At 43.0% G+C, this 23,578-nt stretch overlaps 1 protein-coding gene across 1 annotated transcript in view; it reads left to right on the forward strand.

The window, feature by feature from the left end:
• SLC9A3 (solute carrier family 9 member A3) overlaps nucleotides 1-23,578 on the forward strand; it is a 412,188-nt gene that overhangs the window by 230,017 nt on the left and 158,593 nt on the right. The window contains exon 7 of the mRNA XM_030209723.1: nucleotides 23,249-23,451. Coding sequence (XP_030065583.1) covers nucleotides 23,249-23,451 — 203 coding nt within the window. The remainder of the gene's footprint in view (nucleotides 1-23,248; nucleotides 23,452-23,578) is intronic.

The following is a 23,578-nucleotide window of genomic DNA, read 5'->3' on the forward strand; positions in this document are numbered from 1 at the left end:
CTTGGTTACAGGTATCCTAATCAGTAGTGCAATATCATAAGGGCACTTTTACTAACCACAGCAGGGGTTTTTACCGGAGATTAATGTCTGTTATCTACAGCAGGGCACATAGGAATAAAATGGGTCCTGTGACAGATAACATGTACCAATCTTTAGTAAAAGACTCCCATAATGCAGGACCTTACAATTCACTATCTGGAAATTTAACACAGCAAACATTGAGGGTGTTCCCAGCATTTGTCGTTATAGGTGCCACTTTAACTTTTCAGATACCGTGTGGTACTGTGCATGGAGTTAGTGAGGAAGCACTTACTACTACTACTACTACTACTGTACTACTACTATTATTTATCATTTCTATTGCGCTACAAGGCATACAGGAGGTTGTAAGTGGCCCTGCATTAATGGCAAAAGAGCTGATTAAAATGCGTTATTTGCAGCATGCTAATCATAAAATGCCTTTCATGCCCATTCTCTGTTCATGACACACCCACTAACACAAAAAGCACTTATGGGGCCTTTTTAGAAAGGTGCGTGCAGCTCGCATCAAATCAGCATTACCGCCCAGCTAGCATGTGTGACTGGCGGTAATTCTGAGTTTGGCACGTGCTGAAAACCTGTGGTAGAAAATATTTTTCTATTTTCTACCGCGGGGGGGGGGGGGGGGGGGGGCATTCCCGATGATAATCGTCAGTTGGTGCACACTGGACAGTGACCACGTGGGTAATGCGTGAGCCCTTACTGCTAAGTCAATGGGTGGCGTTATGGGCTTAGGCCGTAAATAGACGTGTGCTGGTATTAATTTTGCTGCATGTCCATTTCCCGGCCCAAAAAAACCCCCTTTTTTCCAGACGTGGTGGAGAAATGGTCCAGCGCACGTCCAAGACACGCACCCACACTACCGCAGACCACTTTTTGTCATGCTTTTGTAAAAGAGCCCCCTAATGTGTGGTTTATTGGGTCAGACTTCAAAAATACTGCAAAGCCCTTACCATGGTCATGTGCTAGCATTTATCAAATGGTAAATTGTGCAGTAACCCCTGGATTATATAAATGGCACCCAAATATGCACACGATCCTGAGATCTGGTCACAAATAAATTAGTTAGGGGCCCTTTTACTAAGCCTCGTACATAAGTAATGCCATACTGGGAAAAGACCAAAGGCCCACCAAGCCCAGCATCCTGTTCCCGACAGCGGCCAATCCAGGTCAAGGGCACCTGGCAGCTTCCCAAACGTACAAACATTCTATACATGTTATTCCCGAAATTGTGAATTTTTCCCAAGACCATTTAGTAGTGGTCTATGGACTTGTCCTTTAGGAAACCATCCAAACCCTTTTTAAACTCTGCCTATGCGTGTCCTATGTGTGCCAATTCGGAACTACCACCTGGCTACTGCGTGGCCCAGGTGGTAATTTCATTTTTTACGTGCGTCCACTATGCGGTCTGGAAAATTTATTTTCCGGCACGTGGTGCTAACCGAGAAGTAATCGGCATTGTACGCGCACTGACAATTACCGCCCAGTTAATATGTGAGACCTTACCTCTAAGTGAATGGGTGGCAGTAATGTCTCAGGCCCAAAATGGTCGTGCACCAATTTTTATTTAGCTGCCCGTCCATTTTTGGCCAAAAAGAAGGCCTTTTTTGCAGGTGCACTGAAAAATGGACCTGCGCAAGTCCAATACACATGTCTACACCAGCACAGGCCACTTTTTGGCGCACCTTAGTAAAAGAAGCCTTTAATGAGCCATTAACAATCAATAACTGGCTGCTAAACAATCAATTATTAACATTAATTGGTACTAATTTGGCTTTGCCTGTGGATCTGTCTGCACGTGATTCTATGATGATTGGTGCCCAAATCATCTCATGCACAACCCAGAAGGGGGTGTGGTCATAGGAGGGGCAAGGGTGGGTCTGGGGCATTTCAATAAATTAAGTGAAGTGTTATTTAATTTAGAACATAAGAATAGCCGTACTGGGTCAGTTTGCATTTGTCCACATTAAATTTCATCTACCATTTGGATACTCAGTGTTTCCAATTTCCTAAGGTCTTCCTGCAATGTTTCACAGTCTGTATGTGTTTTAACAACTTTGAATAGTTTTGTGTCATCTGCAAATTTAATCACCTCACTTTTCCAATTTCCAGACCATTTATAAATATGTTAAATACCACCGGACCCAGTACAGATTCCTGCAGTGCTCTACTATTCACCACTAAGAAAAATGGCCATTTAACCCTACACTTTGTTTTCTATCCATTAACCAGTTCCTAATCCACAACATCACCTTGTATTTGTTTCTTTTACCGGACTTGGCGCACACCTTCACGGTATTATGTAAGCCACATTCAGCCTGCAAATAGGTGGGAAAATGTGGGATACAAATGTAACAAATAAATAAACAGAACATTGCCTCCTATCCCATTGCTTTTTTTTTTCAACTTTAAATTTTTATTGAAAAACTCACATACTGTGATAATGATAACATTCCTCAACCAAGATTAGTTACTAGAGTTCAATCAATTCAAGCTGAAACCATCATCCTAACAACTGCAAAAATTCCCCTACTGTGTCCTCCCCACCCTCTCTATAGTCCACCCTAGGACAATTTCCCCCTCCCCCCTACTCCTTCCCCTTAAAACACTTCCCTCCTCCTGTACTTTTCCCCTTTCTCTCTTGCGCCCTCCAATATATGTCCTCAGGCTACTTTCAATATTCGGTCCAAATGTGTCCATTCTGCCGCCTCCGGGTTGTACTTCCCTAGTCGACGGTCTGTCAGTTTTTCTAGGTGTGTTATCACAGCGATCTTCGATATCCAACTATGTATACTAGGGCCAGAACTCTGCTTCCAGTGAGAGGCAATAATAGTCTTTGATGCAGCTAGAGTAAGATGCTTAATATGTCGCTGCCACTTCAAACCTCTCCTGTTCCCCCAGCTCAGCAGGCACCACTTTGGCTCACATGGGAACGCATAGTCCAGTACTGTAGTGAGATTTCGGGTTGCTGCTAACCAAAAAGTCTGCAAAGATGTTCATGACCACCACACATGAAAAAAGGTACCAACATCCTTTCCACATCGCCAACATTGATCAGTGGAGCCCAGGAACATGATCTTCATCCGGTCAGGTGTATAATACCACCTGCTTAATACCTTGTTCTCCTTTATTAGCACACATATAGATGCTTTTTTCACCTCCAAGCATACCGCTCTCCAGTCTGTCACACTTAACTCACATTCCAGATCCTTCTCCCAAGCCAGCATATAGGGTAATTTAACAAAGTCATGCTCCCTGAGGTGGCGATATAGCATAGATATTGCCTTCCCCATCTTATCTATAGAACCCGATAAGTTCTCTAGATGCTCCGTCTCCTCCGGGTCAGCCTTCCACCATCCCTGCCTTAAGATAAAATGTTTAATCTGTAAATAGGCAGAAGAATCTGAGGCAGGCAGTGCAAGGGACTCTTGTAATTCACCAAAAGTCCTGATTTTGCCCTCATCCATAAAATCTCGAAATCTAACCAAACCTCGCCAGGACCAGGCTGAAAATACCTCTCCTTGTTGACCTGCTGGAAATCCAGGTTCCTGGGTAATCAGCGCATAAGTCGACAGAGCCCGGGTACTGCACAGTTTGTATTTTAAGGTGCCCCACAGTGCCAACAGATGAGAAATGTATGGGTTGGGCGTCAATTGTTTATAAGTATTAGCTGAGGCTGAAGCCCAGAAGATACCATCTAGAGAGCAATTTGGAACAAAATACTGCTCCAAAATAGTCACCAGAGACTGTGCCTCCTTGCTCCATTCTACTATCTGCTTTAGTTGAGCTGCCCAATAGTACCACATCAAATTAGGCATGCCCCTGCCCCCCTGCTCCACTGCCTCCCACATTACCTTCCTCGATAATCTAGCAGGGCGCCCTCCCCATACAAATCCAGATATTTCTGATTGAAGGCGTATTAGCTCCCTCCTAGGAACCCCTAACCAAAGTGATTGATTGAAATAAAAATAGCAACCTGGATAGGACATTCATTTTTATTGCTGTTATTCATCCCCACCATGATAACCACCCGCTCTTCCATTTACCTAAGTCCCTCCGAAATTTCCTGAACAGAGGGATATAATTTAATGAATACAAATGGGTTAAATCTCATAAAATCTGTATACCTAGGTACTGGAAGCACCTATCCACTTTTTGAATGCGAAAGACTGCAACATATTATCGATCACTTGATCTGGGATAGTAACCCCCATTAATTCAGATTTATCATAGTTAACTTTAAAGCCCGAGATCCCACCGAATGTATTAAGCTCCCTAATAATGATGGGCAACGTCAGCAGTGGAGCTCCTACGTAAAATAGAATATCATCCGTGAACAGTGCCATCCTATGTTCGCGCCCCCCAAGTTGTACCCCTCTGATGTCCGATAGAGAATGAACTCTCTGGGCCAGAGGTTCTATAGAAAGAGCAAATAGCAAGGGAGACAGGGGACATCCCTGGCGGGTACCCCTCTGGATAATAAACTGACGCGAATATCCTCCATTTTCTTTAATTCTAGCTACCGGGGACTCATATAGGCACTGCAGCCAACCCACAAATTTCATCCCAAAACCTATGAACTGCATAACCTCCCACAGGTAGGACCATTCCACCCTATCAAAGGCCTTTTCAGCGTCGTTGTCAATAAAGCCAGGGAGTCCCCCTGCCTCTGAGCTCCCCAGATTATATTCAAGGATCGCATAATGTTATCCGCTACCTATCTTTGCGGTACAAAGCCTGACTGATCTTCATGGACTAACTGGAGAAGTACCCTGCTCAGACGATCCGCCATTATTTTAGCTAAAATTTTGACATCCACATTTAAAAGGGATATCGGTCTATAGGATCCATACACTGTTGGATCTCGACCTGGTTTTAGAAGAACCAATATCCCCGCCTCATGCATACTAGGGGCAGAGAGCTGCCCAAAAAACAGGCATTGCCTACCTTCTTTAGGAAAGGCGCTAACTTTGAGGCAAAGAGTTTGTAAAATTTAGCTGTATACCCATCCATCTCAGGGGACTTTCCTCCTTTAAGGCCTTTTATTATCCTGAGTACTTCATCTAAAGATATGGGGGAATCCAACTCTTCTTTTTCAGGGTTTGTAATTCTCTTTAAACCCAGCTCCCACAGCTACTTAAGTATCTCTGACCTTGGAGCTCCTGTACCCTTAGAGTATAGATTTGTATAAAATTGTATGAATTGGTCTCTAATGTCCCTATCCTGATGGCAAAGAACATCCCCAGGTCCTTTAATTTTTGTTATAGTGTATTTTGACTGACGCTGGCAAAGACAGTGAGCCAACATACTCCCTGCCTTATTACTAAACTAAAAAAAATCTTTGCTGTGCCAAGTGTCTGCAATATTCCATCTTTCCTATCTGGATCTTTTGCAGTTCAGATCTACACGTGAGGAGATCAGGTAGAATGTCAGGATTCTTTCCCCCCTGGTGTAGGGCCTCCAGGCGGGCCAGCCGCAGACGGATCTCCAGCTCTTGAGCGCACCATTCCCGCTTACGCTTGGCCCCCCATTTAACTAGATGCCCCCTAATCACCAATTTAAGAGCATCCCAAAGAATCCCATCAGAAACATCCCCCTTGTCATTTAGCTCTAAGTATTTTTTTATGCCCCCCCCCCCCCCCGCATGTCTTGACAAACCTTCACTTCACCTAACAGAGACTCATTCAGCCTCCAGAATGTAATATGGCTGTCCTTCTCCAACCCCAATAGAGACATCCATACCAGTGCATGGTCAGAGGCATGTATACATTCAATGTCAGAGTCTAGTACCTCTCCCCATAAGGAGCGGCTAAACCAAACTACATTTATTCTCGTATATGTCTGCTGTGCATGGGAATAAAAGGAAAAGGTTGTTTGCCCTGGATGTTGTAGTCTCCAAATATCTTGTAAATCCAGTTCTTTAACTAATTGTAGAAGCTTGCTTCTATAAGTCAGAGTACCCCCTATCCCTCCTTTGTTTTTTTTTTTGTTTTTTTTTTTTGAATCTTTATTAATAAATTCAATTTTCACTACAAAGTGTAAATATGCAATCGGCATTATTTTACAAATGAAATTCAAAATACAATTAAGTAATAGAAAGAAAAATTCTTAACAGCCTATTTGTCCACAAACAAAGAAATTGGGTTCCAAGAATTCAAAAAATCTAAGAGAAATTAAAGAAAATTTTTAGCGGTTGCTACCTCAGGTTGCCGACCCTAGCCTGCTTTTTAGGGAGGGCATACAACATTCACATCGGCTCTAGCATCAAGAAATTCTTTAAACTGTTTTGGGTCTACAAACTGAAACTGTTTACCCTCAAGCAATACATTACAAATACAAGGAAATCGTAATACAAAGTTTACTCCCAGTGCCAACGCTCTAGGGCGCTGCTCCAAAAAAGCCCTGCACCTTACTTGTGTGGGCCTCGAGAGATCTGGAAAAATTCGGACCTTTGAGCCCAAAAACAAGTTTTCTAAGTGTCTTAAGGAAAGTCTTAAAACAGCATTGCGATCAGGCTCCAGTACAAAAGTGACCAGCATAGTTGACCTCTGTGTAATTATTTCCAATGAACTTTCCAGGAAGGAAGTAAGGTTCATTCCATCCCCCACTTCTGGGGGGTTTCCATCAGTCCCCTTCGGGTTCCAGATATAATAGGCTCGTGTAATGGGAGGTAATGAGTCTTTATGCATTCCAAGAATGTCGACCATATATTTTTTCACCATTTCCATAGGAGAAATTAAAGGAGATTTGGGGAAATTTAGAAACCTAAGGTTAAGTTTCCTAACCTGGTTCTCCAGGTATTCCATTCGCTTGTACATAAAATTATTATCTTTAACCAATGCAGTTTCCAAATTCCCCATTTCTTGAAGCTCAGTATTCACTTTATCTAATTTCAAGGATTGCTGTGCAGTCACTTGCGCTTGGAGCAACGCAGCTTCAGACAAAACTTTAATATCACCAGTGTTTTCTTTCAATGTGTTCTGCATAGAAACCTGAATGCCATAAACCATGTCCCACAGTGACTCAAGTGTCACTATTGCTGGTCTAACCACGCCACTAGAGACTGGGAGAGATTGAGGTTGAGCCTCGGCTCGAGATAATTTTGAAACAATGTCTTGAATTAGCTGCTCTCGTTCATGAGATCCACTCTCTGTAGCTGCAGACCTTCCCTCGAGCAGGTTCGGTTGAACCACTTTGGCTTCCGTTGCTGTTCGGGCTGTAAACAACTCTCTCCCAGGCTGAGGCGGAGCAATATGATCCACAGGGCTCAGGGAAGCCCCGTTAGGACTCTCAATCGACGGCAATGCGTCGAGAGTTGCAGTGGGGGTCGAGGTTCCCCGAGGCCCCGGTTGTTGCCTTGAAAATTGCAAGGTCGTCTGCTTCAACGTTGGAATGGTCTCAGGAACCGAGGGATGTTCCTTAACCTTTCCCCTCCGCTTCCTCATCCGGAAAAACGAGGCAGCAGAAGCACCAACGGAGCTGAAAACCTAAGCTACCTCAGGAGCAAACACAGGTGCGTCCGCTTACAGCGCCATCTTGGAACTCCTATCCCTCCTTTGGAGTGGTCTATGTCAGCTACCGTTTAATTGAAATCTCCCCCCATGATTATCCGCCCAGAGGCAAACTGTGCTAGATCTTATCTTAAAGAATCAAAAAAATTCCCCTGACCCACATTGGGGGCATATCCTATATAATAATTCTCACCACCAATGTTCTAATGTCTTGCCTGTGTCTGTGGCTCCTTCAGCGTTGCTGAGCTAGGCTCCGTAGCCAGGCTGACATCACTCACAGCTGGCTGTCGGCTCTGCAGCCGCTCCTTTCGCCTCTCACGTCACTGCCCCTGGAGGACGACCCCAGAGGAACAGAGTGACGTGAGAGGTGAGAGGAGCGGCTGCAGAGCCGACAGCCAATGCCTGATGGCTGCCTGTAGTGCCGCACTCGCTTTTTAAAAACATTTCCGGTTGTTTTCTTTTTGTAGTGGCAGTGGCCGGAAATGGGAGCTCGCGCCGCGTGAGTAGTAGCGATGGGGCCTGAAACTGGGAGGGAGGGAGGCAGGCCCTGAAACTGGGAGGGAGGGAGGGGGACCCTGAAACTCGGAGGGAGGGACCCTGAAACTCGGAGGGAGGGACCCTGAAACTCGGAGGGAGGGAGGGGGACAACCCTGACACTCAGAGGGAGAGGGGAACCTGGCACACACTCTCTCTGTCTCACACACACACACACACTCGCACATTCACTCTCACTCACACAGTCACTCTCACACACACTCTCTCAAACATACTCACTCCTAGGAAAACCTTGCTAGCGCCCGTTTCATTACGTACAGAAACAGGCCTTTTTTACTAGTAGATTTATAAATGTAATTTGCTGGTTATATATCTTCCCTTTTACCGCTATGCATCTCCCTTGGGCCTCGGTGTACACTTGCTCTTTAACAAAATGGACTCCCTCTGTAACGTAGATTACCAATCCCCCTGTTTTACCCCCCCTGGGGTTCACAAGGGGGAAACAGTCTCCAAATCCTTTATGAGATAACAATGATACATCCTTCTTCTATATATGAGTTTCCTGAAGCATAACAATGTCCCATTTCAATCGACGCAACTCTCTAAAAATAATGCTTCTCTTCCCTGGGCTATTTAGGCCATTCACATTCCAGGACCCCACCCATAGCCCCCACCGCCCCTTCCCCCACCCCCTTCCCCCACTTCCCTGTAACCCCCAACAACCGACCATCGCCTCCTCCAGCCAGTTTACACCCTGAGGAAGTGTACCTTCGCTGGAGACTCGCTTACATTCTTCATACCCAGTATACCCCAACACTCCTTTCATCTGTCACTCATTCACTCCCCAAACATATCACATTACAATGTTCCTCTGAAAGACTGTCCACAAATTCTCATCATTCATATTGTTAGCCCTATGTGCTTCACATGGCTTCTCCCATCTCAGGACTGGGTTCCGACGCAGGGGGAGGTGATCACCTCTTCTCCACCCCCCCACCCCCCCAATCCATTTTGTTTTTTTGAAGGGGAGCCCAGATTCTGATTCTGAATTAATTCTCTATCTCTGGGCAGGTCTGTGCACCCCATGTCTGATAGGGCTTTCCAGGCTCCTGTAACAGTTTGAATCTTCCGGGTCTTGTCCCCCACTGTCAGTTGTAATCCAAATGGGAAAAGCCAGCAGTATCTCAGGCCAGCTTTTTGCAGAAAAGCTGTTATCGCCCTGAAGTCCCTCTGCCTTTGGAGAGTCATTTTGGCTAGGTCCTGGAAAACCCTAAATTTACAATTCTTCCACATGATATCGCCCAGGGCCCGGGCTTTTTTCCAGAATGACTCCTTTACTGTAAATTCATGGAAACATACTATAATGTCCCTAGGCACCCCCCCCCCCCCCCTCTGGGGGCCCAGGCTGTGATGAGCCCTGTCTATTGCAATATGTTCACATCCCTGTGTACCAGATGAGCCTTCTCCTTGCTTTAAGATAAATTCACATATTTCCTGTACCACTTTAGCAGCGTCCTTGAATTGGTCCTCTTCTGGAACTCCTTTAAAGCGCAAGTTTCCAGGTCCTCAACCATTAGCTCCATATCAGACTGTAGCTGGTGTTCTTTTTTTAGAGCAGCTCGTAGGCCCTGCACATCCTCCACTATGGTCTCTACTTTCTCCTCCATCTCAGCAACCCGATTTCAAATTTCTTTTACCTCCACAAATCCACAATTCCAGGAATAACATGTATAGACTGTTTGTACGTTTGGGAAGCTCACCAGGTGCCCTTGGCCTGGATTGGCCGCTGTCGTGGACAGGATGCTGGGCTCGATGGACCCTTGGTCTTTTCCCAGTGTGGCATTACTTATGTACTCATGTAGCTCTGCCACCGCCGATTGAATTCCCCTTCTGGTCGCTATCAGCTCCGATTTCAGCTCCATAAACCAGCGGGCAATATCTTTCCTGGTGAGCTCTGTATCGCTTTCAAGTTGCTCCTCGGAGTCTGAATTCTCAGCCGCCATTTTGGCGCCTCATGTAACCGTTCTCTGAACCACGCTCTTTCCCGTCCCCAGCTTCTCCGTGGTGTATTTAAATTTAGCAAGCTTCTTTCTCGCTGCCATGCTTTCAGGGAGCTGTAAAGTTTATTTGGGGAGGAATCTATGTCGATTTCCCAGGTGTGTCCAGCAATTAAGCTCAGGCACCATCAGAGCTCCGCGATCAAGCGGCCATCTCTCAGCAGTGATATCACTTCCTCATTTTCCCCATTGCTTTTTAATTTTCTCAGTAGTCTCTCATGAGAGACTGTCAGAAGCTTTCTGAAAATCTAAATACACTACATCAACCAGCTCACCTTTAGCCACATGTTTATTCACACCTTTGGGGATGCACATTCAAGTTGCACACCAGATTTCAACTGACGTAAATCCTGGGCACGTGAATCCCCACTAGGCATTGTTCTATACAGGGTGCTCATTATGGAGTTCCCGTTTATAGAATATCACTGAGCATTGATTTTTCTTGGCACCTATTTTGGTGCCATTTACTGAATCCGGCCCTAAGTACTTAGTAAAGGGTCTCCATAGCCATACCACACTATCTGTGTGATATATTTGTTTGAATTCAATATTTTAATCAGAGTTGCACATTCTTAATGAGATGAAACAAATATTTAGAAATATTAAAGAAAAAACATGCTTTTTTTCTTTTTATAATGATCAGATACTGTCACCTGGTAATGACAAATGGACTTTTAAGAAACAGCTGAAAACATGTGAATTGATATTCACTTTACACAGTGCACTTGCTTTCATAGCGATTATTTGCATTGTTTCAGTTTTTTCTACACTGAGCATCTTTCTAAAGACAGCCAGTGTTTAGGACTCTCAAGTCTATAAACATTCATATCAACACTCCTGAGGCAGGCACTTTGCCGAAACATGGTGCCGTGTCGGGTAATAAAGTTTTTTCCACTGAATCTCCATCTTCCTGTTGTTATTGGAGGTGCCATGCTGGTCTCACTACTCTTTTGCATGGTCTCTCATACGTAGTGGACCACAGTTTGGAGAGCCTCCTGCCCAGTTTGGAGAGCCTCCTGCCCAGTTAAATTGCTTCTGCAGAGCTATCTGCTTGTATTCAGTGGCACTTTACAGGTTAGTGCCACTGAATATCAGCACTAACCGCTAAAGCCATAGCAATCAATTTTGAGGGCAGTCCAGGGGCAGAGTCAGCATTTTTAGCATGTGCTAACGCTGGAGACACCCATATATTCCTATGGGTGTCTCTAGTATTAGCGCACACTAAAAACAATAGCGCACCTACAACGTGGCTTAGTAAACAGGGCCCTTTGTGAGTTCATGCTATTCACAGGCTTATAAATTTTAAACAACGTGAGTCTCAACTGCCCTGGGAAAAGTCGCTGACTTTTACTATACACAACCCATTAGGGTGCACTCTCATCCGCTGAATGGTATGCTGCAAAAGCTGCAGTGGAAAACAACTCCTGCAATAGGAGAAAAGGCCACTGCAGAAAAACACAGCTACCATCAATTTAATCAAAAAAGCTTAAATATAGTGCAAACTCAACTTTCTATTTTATGTCAGCAAATTTGAATCAATTTTGAATATCCCATTTGACTAGATAAGTGATGGCCAGCCACATATAATCAGACTAGTAGAACCTAGCCCGTTTCCTCAACAATGAAACGGGCCCTAGAAAGGCTCCCTTGTAGCGATTTTTTTGTCTCTCCCCTGCCCTCCCCTCCATGTTCAGCGATTCTTCCCCTCCCTCCCCTCCATGTCCAGCAATTCTCCTCTTCCCTGCCCTCCCATCTGTGTCCCGCGATTCTCTTCTCTCCTGTCCTCTCCTCCCATCCCATCCATGTCCATCGATTCTGCTCTGGTCTGCCCTTCCCTCCCCTCGATGTGCTGTGATTCACTCTTTCTTTGTACCTCATGGTTTTCTGGCTGGCCTGGCTGGCTTCCCTTTTGTTGGTAACATCCTGACGTCAGCTCGCCTCCAGCGTTCCCTTCCCTCTCACTGTTCTGCCCTCTGACGTCATTACGTTTTGACGTGAGGGGGAATGGAATGCTGGAGGCTGGCTGATGTCATGAGATGTTATGAACCCAGGCAGCCAGACAGTGATTGAACATTGGAGGTGCAAATTATTATATAGGATATTCAATGCTGGTGACCAGATGTGGCCCATTATTGAATATCCATGCATAACGCCGATGGCAGCCAAAAAATGCTGACTGCTACCAGCTGAATATTTGCCCCATGATTTTTTTATGCATCTTTGGTAGATTTAAAGAGCAGGTTATTAGGAAGAGCAAAGTTTTGATAATATATAAGATTATTTTTATTGTATATCACCTCAAGCTGCATTGGGTGAAGCGAATAATCAAATGATGTTAAAGTAAACTATACTGGAAAAGTGATTATTTTCCTAATTCTTAATTACACCCTTCTGTGTCCCTATCCTCCCACCCTGTGTTTAGCATCATCCCTGTGTCCCTGTCCCTCTACTAGTTACCGATAAATCAATGGCTGTAGAGCACCAAACAATTGTCAATATACACAAAACTCCACTGGGTGATAAAAAAGTTCTTAATGACAAGTGAACTAATGAGCACTACAGTATTCAAAATTTTAAAAAGAATATGAAAGAGCCTTAGAACCCCATCTAGGACTAGATCTTCAGCTCACAGACTGAAAAGGGTATTCACCGCATCAGTTGAAAAAACCTCCTACCTCCATAAGCAAATAAATCATGAACTGTAATTCAATAGATTAAATTTAAAGTTTTTAAATTTTTATATTTTTGTGCAATTCTTTTAAATAAAGACTTTTAAACTTTAAAAAAAGCAAAAAAACTTATCTTGGGACCAAGATAAGCTTTTTGCTTTTTTAAGTTTAAAGGTCCAGGGGGGGTCCAGGGCCAAATCTACGGGGGGCCCAGGCCCCCCTGGCCCCATGTAGCTATACCACTCATTCACAGCAGTGACTGTGAAATTTTGACACATTGTTAATTGTGTCGTTTGAATGATGTTTTTTTTACTGTGTTTTAGCTCAAACATTTTTAACCTGCAAAAATTGCTAGGTAGTAACTCTAAAATAACATCAACATATCTTAAGATAATTAAATATTGTTTAATAGTAATACATAAGTATGATGACTAAATAAGTACATAAAATTTCTCATTGAAAGCGGTTGCTGAGAAAATAGCAAAAAACTCTAGGGGGCTACTTTTCTTTTGCCTCACCCTGTATAAAATAAGAATACAGTAACATATTAATTGTTAAGGACTGAGGGCCCGATGCACAAAACTTACCAGTCCAGCAACATGCTTTTTAGACTGGTTCCAGCCTGTACAGCAAGCACATTTTTCAGCGGGAGATGCACAAAGGGGTTCTGAGAGCTGTTTTCCATTTGTGGCAGCAGACAATGGGAATGGTATGCTAGTGCATTTAAATGAGCTGATTACTATTCAAATGTGCATTTCAAGCAATGCACAGCCATTTATGAGTGATGCACAAAATGCAGCTCCTACATTTAATGAGGAAATTTTTATGGGAGGCCAGGAGCTGTCGTATCATGACAGTGGCCTCTCGGTGGAGCAGTTTCCTGTGATTTCCATTGGTATTTCAAAGGCAAAATTGAACTAGGCAACCCATTCCTGCTTCGTATCATCATAAACAGTCTCTCTGCCCTTCCCATCCTCTTCTGCCAGTTGGTTGATGCTTCCTCACCCGAACTGCAGCCCTTGGGAGCTCTGACAGCACAGGAGACCCTCCTTTCTCTCCAGTGAGAGCAGCTGCATGTCACCCCCTCCTCTCTCCCTCCCTCCCCCCCCCCTCAGTCAAGCTTGGGGCAGCTAGCTCTTTGCTCAAGGTGCACATTTTGGCAGTCTGGGAGGCAGTGATTCTCATGAATGTGGCCGTGGGTTAGTGGTAGGGATGGAAGAGTGGCCAGCTGCTTGCTATCCTCTTTTAAGGAGAAAGCCAGGAGGGGGCCAGGAGCCTCTTCCTAGCCCATCCCTGCTGCTACCCTGCATGCTGCTCTGGTTCCTCCACTTCTTGCCCTCGCCACTCCCTGCCTCCTGCCCTCCACCGCAGCAACACCATCACCTCCTTTCTCCCCTCCCTGCAGCCACTGAGCTTGGCACACAGCAGCGGCAGTGGCAACCAGCAGCAGCCCCCTACTCCCTCTCCTCACCCGCCCTGCTCCCATATTTCTTCCCTCCCCATTAGGCAGCTGGCACAGGGTTTGTAGTTTAGATCCACCATACACAGCTTTCATACACACCGGCTTACAAATCAGAAACACACTACTACTACTACTATTTAACATTTCTAGAGCGCTACAAAGTGTACGCAGCGCTGTACAAACACAGAAGAAAGACAGTCCCTGCTCAAAGAGCTTACAATCTAATAGACAAAAAGTAAAGCATTTAAATTTAAAATATTTAAGCAGTCAAGCACAAGAGAACAGTCACAGAAGGACAGAAGATGTTGAAGGGTGGTCAGTGTGATTAGGTGTAACTCTGGTTGGAGTAGTGGGAGAAGGTGATAGGAGATATACTATAGGATGTCATTCTGAGGCCAGGCTAAGTCTAAAGCAGGAGAAGGTATGATCCGTTTTGCTACCAGTGTGTAAAGCTTGCATGTATGGAAGCTGTGTAGTAGTGGAGGCTGTTCGGCTGTTATGGGCATATGCATAGCAGCCATGCTTAGCGAGTGGCTGCTGTATGCATGTGTTGGCTTTTTCCCCTTCCAAGTTGCTCACTGTTTTTGCAAGTAGCTCATTTGCATGCAATTTCCTCTGGAAATCGCTCTCTGTTTCCACTTCGGTAATTTTTACTGAGGTGGAAATAGTGAGTGGTTCTTTCCGGTGAATTTTGTGCATCGGCCCCTGAATTCTAATTCTTTTCAAATATGTCACAAAACACTCACGATGCAGCCTTAATACATTTTGATGGGCACTTAAAAGTTCATTGGTTTGGTATTCACAAATTTTGAAAATATCAATAGAAGACAGAATGAAGGAGATGGAAAATTCCTGGCCTGCTCTTTTCTGGTAACTTGTGCTTCCTGCAGTGGGACACCTCTCTATTCATATCTAAGAATAAAGCTAACAGTTGAAGAAATAAGCCACAAAACAGCCATTCTGATATAGTGGTAGATGTATCTACAGCTTTATAACATAATCATGATTTTACAGGTAGAAAGTATTCACTGTGAAAAGAAAGATCTAGGGAGACACGGAGTTTAAATTACACTGTACATATTGTCTCTTGTTCTTACTTTCTTCTGCCCCTTATTGATTCCAATTCTGGTATTACAAAATTGGAATAAACTCAACTAACATTAGCAAATACTGATGTCATACCTTACATAATTACATGACATGAGCACCTGTGTGGCACATTAAGAAGTATTTTAGCGATGAAACAAAGAATTACTGCTCATTCCACTGCACACATTCACATCCAAAGAGTACATCTTGATCTTAATTTACGTTTGTGATTCAGAATCAGTTGTTTTGGAACTTACACAATAGAAAACTCATCTGTATGTAGGTATAGATTCAAGTGAGTCCTTCATGCAGCTTTTTTGGTAAAAGAGAACACAGTCACAGAAATATTTCCCATCATTTTGGGTTTCACAGGCTTGATTAAAATGAATTTTCAAGCATACCTTGGTATATCTTATGAACTCTTGAAGGAAGCTGTCTTTGACATGATGCAAAACAAGTTCTATGGTGGGTGTTAGTAAATTAGAGAGACTGAGATCAGCATCCACATATCCTGGCTTAGCAGTAAAGTTCATTACTGTCATAATATAAAGCTAATCCCTATGGAGACATTGCCCTTTGAGTGCAGCCAAAGCTTTGAGTTATTCAGAATGGGGGAAAGAATGCTGTTTTGTGATCATCTACCCTGTCTTATGTAATTGACAGTGCTTAAAGGTTTTACCTCCCCTACTGAAACTTTCTGGTTCCCATTACCTCACTTCAACTCCTCAGTAGTCATTTAGTGTTAATCTAAGAAGATCATTTTAGAAGCAACAACCCATGTAAATAGTGGCATTTATGCATGTATACTGGCTGTACATGTAAACAGAGATTTCAGAAAGCTGCGCTGTATACATGTAAATGGCCGTGATGCTAATATTTGAAGGAAGCATGTTGTAGGCATGGCTTGGGCAAGCTGAAAAACTATTGAGTCAATATTTTGCCCCAGCAGTCAGTGTGAAAATCATCCTGATAGCAGCAATATTCAGCACTGCTATCCATATAACTACTCCATTAATTTTAAACAGTTACCAGGATAGTTATTTGGGTAGCATCACTAAATATTGCTTCTATCTGGATAATTGCCAGCTCTGCTAATGGACTGCTCCTCCACTATTGTATAGTGCCAAGTCAGTCTGTATTGATATTCAGTGGCACTATTAATATGTGCTAGTACTTAATATGTAGATATTGTGAAATCAGCACTTATATGTATAAGTGCTGGTGCTACTATAAATAAAGGCCACTCCTCTCCCATAACCATGGCTATGTGGCCGATGACAAAAATCAAAACATGGGGGACAGCATTGGGTTAAAATAATCAAACACCCTCTGGCTTCCAAGTCTCAGTAACATGAGAATCTGTACTTTATGTTCTACAATCAAATCCCATATTAAGTAACCCCCAGTAGTAGAATAATAGAGTTGACAAAGTGCAGCACTGCTGGGAAAGAGGAGTGAATAGTATACATATTGCCACAGTTACAGTTCCGTTTGATATATGTTACTTGCCTTGCAACTGAAAGACATTAGTAAATCTTGGATCAGAAAAAAACTTTATTGCAGTTGGCTGTTATTATGTGGAGACTTACAAAAGTATGAACTGCTTATTTGGCCTTCTGGATTTATCCAGTCCTTAAGTGTGGTTCTGCTACATCAACAAATTTAATTGTATACCTTGTTTGAACTCCACAGGGCAAGCATTAGGCAGCCTTCTATATAGGACACTTGACCCTAGGGTTACATAATTTGGTACACGAACAGGGTCTGAAATAATTTGAATAAATTAAATTTTTTTTAGACTTTCTAAGCCAAAAGACTGCATTTGTGGCAAAAAGGCAAAGTTTCAGAGCAAGGCATTTTGAGTTTGTTGCAGAGCTACCTGGACTGTTTGTTGGACAAGCAGCCAGAGTACCTATAACAATGTTGCCAGTCACTGAGATGCTGCAAGGAAAAGGGTTGCTGCATTTTGGATGTACAATGGACATTTTTCCAGCTCTGGAGGGAACTTCCTTAAAATTGAAATGTGGGGAAGTTTCCCGCTGGAGGTGAACAAAGCACGCCTACACAGGGACACACCCAATCCAGAGGAGGTTTTACACTTTTGTGGTGTGACATCAGCAGAACCTGGAGATGTTCCACCTATGGCAGGTCACTGGAGCATGAGGAGAGGAGGGCATATATAAACTGAACAATAGATGACCGTAGCCATGAGAGATGTAGGCCCCAGTTTGCCTCAAGATTTACTGAGCCTGACAGATCTAGTACCAACAGTTGTTCTTGATGAAGCCTATTAGGAGGAGTTGGCACCAACAGAGGATCCTGATTCTTACCAAGGTTCATAGAGCTGCAGTATGGAAATACTAGAGAAAAGATGAAGGATATAGGTGCCCACTGATTCATAGCTAAGGTGGTGCTCATCATCAAGGGAGACTGGCTTATGTGGCACATTCGGTGTCCTAGTTGCCATTACTGCCATAATCCAATTCTCATCTCTTTGGATTATCTGAAGTGCACTGAAGGAAGATGTGGGGGAGATACCATGCCAGAATTGGTATTTGATGTTGATGAGTCAGAAGAACTGAAGATCTCTATAATCCTGGAAGTAATAGCACAATTTGACAAATTAAAGAGTAGCAAATCATCTGGACTGAATAGTATACATCCCAGACTACTGACAAAACTACAAAATGAATTTGCAGTACTATTATTAAAAATATGTAATTTATCTTTATATCATGCTTGGTACTGGAAGATTGGAGGGTGGCCAATGTAAATCCAATTTTTAAAAGGGTTCAAGAGGTGACCTGGGAAGTTATAGACTGGTGAGCCTGATCTCGGTACTGGGCAAAATGGTAGAGACTATTATACAGAGTGGTTACTCTGCATCCATACCTGATATGTTCCCTCCCCCTGCCAGCGAACATACAGCTGCCTTGCGTGTTCCCACAGCCCCCCTTCCATAACCACCTGTGAGCCCCTCCACATCCCTTCCCAACCCTGCTCCATCTTAGAACTTCTGTGTCATTGTAGTCTCAACCATTGTCTCTCACTCCCTAGCCCTAGGTTCAGCCTGTGACAGTGCCTGCACCTGCATGTGTGTGAAAGTCAGGTGCTGTCTGAGAGGTCTGTCAATGTGTGCTGTTTCACACTGTCACATTGTTGCCTGTGTTGGTGAGGAGCAGTCAGGGTGTTGGTGTGGTTGTGGGTTCTGGTGGTGGGAAGCACTCAGGATGGTGGTAGATGGTTCTGGGGGTAGGGAGCACTCTACATATTGGTTTTGGGATATCAAAACCATGAGCTGGCTGTACAGCCTGCAGGATAAGACAGTGTGTTTTTTTCTTTGTTGAGTTTTAGTTGAAATGCATTTGCCCAAGAGTCCATGATGTTCAAGCTGATCTTGATTTCGTTGGTGATTTCTGTCAGTTTAGATTTGTAAGGGATGTATATTGTGACATCGTCTGCATAGATGAAGAGGTTAAGGCCTTGGTTGGATAAGGACTTGGCTAGTGGGGTCATCATTAGGTTGAAGAGGATTGGTGATAGCGGTGATCCTTGTGGTACTCCGCAGTCTGCTTTCCATGGTGATGATATGTTTGAGTTTGATTTTACTTGATATGTTCTTGTAGTTAGGAAACTCTTGATTCAGCTAAGTATGTTGCCACCAATCACGAAATATCTAGTAATCTCATTAATATATTGTGGGTTACCATGTCGAATGCACTAGACATGTTGAATTGGAGGAGGAGGATGTTTTTGCCTATTGCTATTTCCTGCTTGAATTTGGCTAGGAGTGTGAGTAGTACTGTTTCTGTGCTGTGGAGGGGGTGAAAACCTGACTGTGATTCGTGTAATACTGAGAATTTGTTTATATAATCTGTAAGTTGTTTGGCTACCATGCTTTCCATCAGTTTGACTGACAACGGGATGGATGCTACTGGACGGTAGTTGGTGATTTCATTTGGGGTTTTTTTCTTGGTGTCTTTTGGTATCGGGGTGAGTAGGATAATGCCATTTTCCTTAGGGAAGAGACCTTGCTGTAGCATGTAATTTAGGTGGGATGTGAGGTCTACTATGAAGTGGTCAGGGGCGGATTTCATTAGGTAGTTGGAGCAGGTATCTAGTTTACAGTGAGTGTTGGAGAACCTGTTGATCGCCGATGAGGAGGGCAAAATTTAACCAGTTTCAGTCAGCCGGGTATTCTCCAGTGGTTGGATCCAACTCATTAAGGAAGTTTTCGATGTCAGTGTTGTCCTGAGGTAGCATGCTGCGTAGGTTTACAATTTTTTCATTGAGATACTTAGCAAGTTTATCTGCAGATGGGATGTCTGTATTCGATGTAGTGACCTGGTTGGTGTCTAGGAGTTTGTTCACGAGTTGGTATAGTTTTTTTGTGTCTTTATAGTCTCTCCCTATTTTAGTTTTATAGTATGATCTTTTGGTCTGTCTTGTGCTTTCTTTGTGATTGTTTCCATGTGTTGTGTGTTCATCTTTTGTTTTGTTCCATGCTCATTCGAGTTTTCTGGATTGTGTTTTTAGCTTTTTCAGTTCGTTGAACCATGATATCGAGTTATGCTTACGTGAAGGTCTTGTTCTTAAGGGTGCTATTTCATCTAGTATGCATTTGCATCTTTTATCCCATTACATGAGGTAGTATATGGTGTCTGTTTGTGCTGTCCATTCATTGTTATATATCTGTTGCCAGAATGTTTTCCTGTCTACGTGACCTCTTGTTCTGTAGGATGTGTGTTCTTGTATTTGGTGTAATCCCTTCTTCCGCCAGGGATAAGTTTAGTTTGCAGTGATCAGTCCAGGGCGTTTCTGTCCATTTAATATCTGTTATTATTAAGTTCTGGTCTGTTGAAAGTTTGTGTGAGATGAGGTCAAGTTTGTGCCCTTTGACGTGGGTTGCTTGGATTTGTGGCCCTTTGAGATCCCATAATTGGAGGAATTCCTTACATTCTCGAGCGTTGATTGAGTTTGGGTCTTCTAAGTGAAGGTTGATGTCTCCTATTACTAGTACATTGGAGTTGGTTACACATGTGTTTGAAATGAAGTCCATGAAGTTAGTCTGGCTTTCATTCCAATTACCTGGAGGTCTGTAAAACAGAATACAATTCAAATGATCGCAAAGTGTTTTGTTGTGGATTCTGATTGAGGTCATTTCAAGTTGAGGCGTCATGTACTTGGCAGTGGTTTCGGTGGTAAAGTGGGATCGATAGATTAGTGCTATGCCTCCGCCTTTCTTTTCCTTTCTGGTCCAATTTGTGATTTTGTATCCTGGAGGGCATAGGTCTAGGATTATGGGGTCCTTTTGGTCATGGATCCAGGTTTCATTGATGAAGAGTAGGTCAAGGTCTTCTGCTATGATCCAGTCTGTTAGTATTGCTGTTTTGTTTACTGCGGATCTGGCATTGATGTAGCCCACTTGGATTGTTTGGAATGGGTCTTCTACGTTTGGTGTTGTGTGGACTTTTATTAGTTGTTTCTTTGTTGAGGTGAGTTTGTTTGGACCCTTCTTTGCATTCTGTGGTGGTTGTCCGCATGTTGGTGGTCTTCCTTTGATAGGAATTATAGGGTAAATATTAGCATTTATAGCTAAGGTAGGTCTCCATCTAGGACAATGTTTCCCAAGTCGGTCCTAGAGTACCCCCTTGCCAGTCAAGTTTTCAGGATAGCCACAATAAATATGCATGAAATAGATTTACATACAATGGAGGCAATGTATGGAAATGAATCTCATGCATATTCATTGTGGCTATCCTGAAAACCCAACTGACAAGGGGGTACTCCAAGACTGACTTGGAAAACACGGATCTAGAAGACAAACATAGGGTAAGTAGTAAATACAACACAAGTGGTGAGAAGGGTTTCCAAATAGGAGACACCTGAGAGTTGTGGTGAAATGGTTAATAAATATACTTACTTGGATAATGTGGGAATCTCCAAACCGTAGATTACTCCACTAAAGTATATGGTTAGATAGATGATACTAGTATGGATTATTGTGCTCTGCATTAATAGTTATTTGCTCCACTGTTCTCCAACTTCATGTTCAATGTTGATCAATGTTATTGTGCTATTGGTAATAGTAAAGGAGATCTCTGTTTAGCGGTGTCCCCATCCTTTCACGCATGGAGACACAGCTGCAGCTGATTTTTGGTGGGTACTTATGTTCCTTCCATATCACCTGGAGAAACAGGTAAGGTTTCCTTCACTTTCAGGAGATCATTAGGTGACCAGCCCTCACGCCTGGTTCACACTTGAGAATTCTCCACTTCATAAATTTTTCCATAATTTTTCACTTTTTCCCTCTGGTGACTGCAGCAACTTAGGGAGTGCCTAGCATCCAGCTGCCACGTTAATATACAGTTTTGAATTATATCAAGTTGAAATTTTTACTTTTTCTGCAACAGAGAAGTGGATCTTAGAGGTTGCATTTTTTTTTGTAATTTTCTAGGAGAGCCCTTGGGAAGATGTCATCACCTTCCCAAAGGTGTAGGCTGGATCTCCAAAACAATCTGCTGCCTATGTTCCAGCCAGGGTTGGTTCACGATAGCTCTCAAAAGGTCCATCCATGTCCCCAAGAGACCTCTCACCTCCCAAAAGGGAGTGATCCAACTCTTTTTCCTTGGCCTCCCTGGCCATTAGGTCCTGATCAGGGCTCCCTTCCTGAATCAGGGTGTGTCCCGGAATCCTCCCTACTGCACCCCCCCCCCTCTAAGTCCTACACACCCTCGTGGATTCCTATTCTACTACTCTGGGCTCCCTGGCCTTTAACAGGGTCCAAAGGACAGGCCAGCACTGTTTGTTGGCCAATGCAAATCATATATAGATCAGACTTTCAGTGACACTTCTCAATACTCTTTGCTTCAGGGAATGGTATTTAAAAAAAATGTGCATCTGGTAGCATATACTTCTGTTGGAGGGAAGAGAATGAACAAAGCAGAGATCCATCTAATACATCCAGAAATCACCAGATTTTTGTGTAGCCCCATTCCCCCAACCTCCCCCCCCCCAAATATTTTACATTACATTTCATAAAGTACCAGAACCATATTAAGTATAGATTTAATCTTAGGAGTGATCATCATTTATATAGTATATAGTCATTTGTATAGTATATAGTCTACCCCACCATGTAAGACAGAGAGATGACAAACCCAATATGAGATCTTTAATACTCCAAAATATCTTTTGTGAGCTAGCTTGCAATGTTTTCTCTATCTGGATACAGAAATTCAAGCCAAGATAACTGATTTTTAGTGTAGTCCATACCAAATTATGTTCAAAGGCTGTGTCCGCTGTGTCATGAATATTTAAGGGAAGCAGCTCTTTTTTTTGTCTATTAATCTTATATGTAGAAAAAAAAGCCAAATTGATATGTCAAGCCCAAGTCAAGAGTTGTGGATGTTTGAAAGATATAGCATAGGCAGATAATTTAATCTCTAGCTGTTTAATTTTAATTCATTTTATGTCTCCAGTTTGTCAAATAGTGCTGTTAAACTGGTAATCCACTATTTTTGAAGAATGTAATGTAGCATAATTGATTTGGGTTTAACTCACATCTATTTTCAGTAGTAGCTCAAGGTGAGTTACATTCAGGTACAGTAGGTATTTCTCTGTCTCCAGAGGGCTCTTGTTCTAAGATTGTACCTGCGGCAGTGGAGGATTAAGTGACTTGTTCATGATCACAAGGATCAGCAATGGGATTTGAATGGGGCTTCCCTTGTGGTCAGCCCAGTGCTCTAACCACTAGGCTACTATTCCACTCCTATGTTAAACAATCCCTTTGTATACAGTCCAGTTATTTCCTTCTACCTCTCTAGTCACCTTTCCTCTTCTTTACTGCTCTTTAAAGTCCTTCCCTGATATAAAACACTGATGACAATATAACACTGTTTGTGCTTGTAAAATTTGTTTCAATAGGTGTAATTATACAGACCTGGATTTTAAACCGCTACAGAATGGTCCAGCTGGGGATAATAGACCAAGTTGTAATGTCATATGGCGGTCTACGAGGTGCCGTTGCCTTTGCACTTGTTGCACTTTTGGATAGTGAGAAAGTGAAAGAGAAAAACCTGTTTGTCAGCACAACTATCATCGTGGTTTACTTTACTGTCATATTTCAGGTAATTTGTTTTTCTTTCTGTTTTTGAAATCTTGGTTCTTCGAAGAGTTGCTTTGACAAACCATTGAGATAGTTCAGCTTGTATTTACTATAATTTGGGTGTCTACTTCATTTTTAATGACATTTAT

The sequence above is a fragment of the Microcaecilia unicolor genome, chromosome 1, assembly GCF_901765095.1.
Source record: "Microcaecilia unicolor chromosome 1, aMicUni1.1, whole genome shotgun sequence".
Classification (NCBI taxonomy): domain Eukaryota; kingdom Metazoa; phylum Chordata; class Amphibia; order Gymnophiona; family Siphonopidae; genus Microcaecilia; species Microcaecilia unicolor.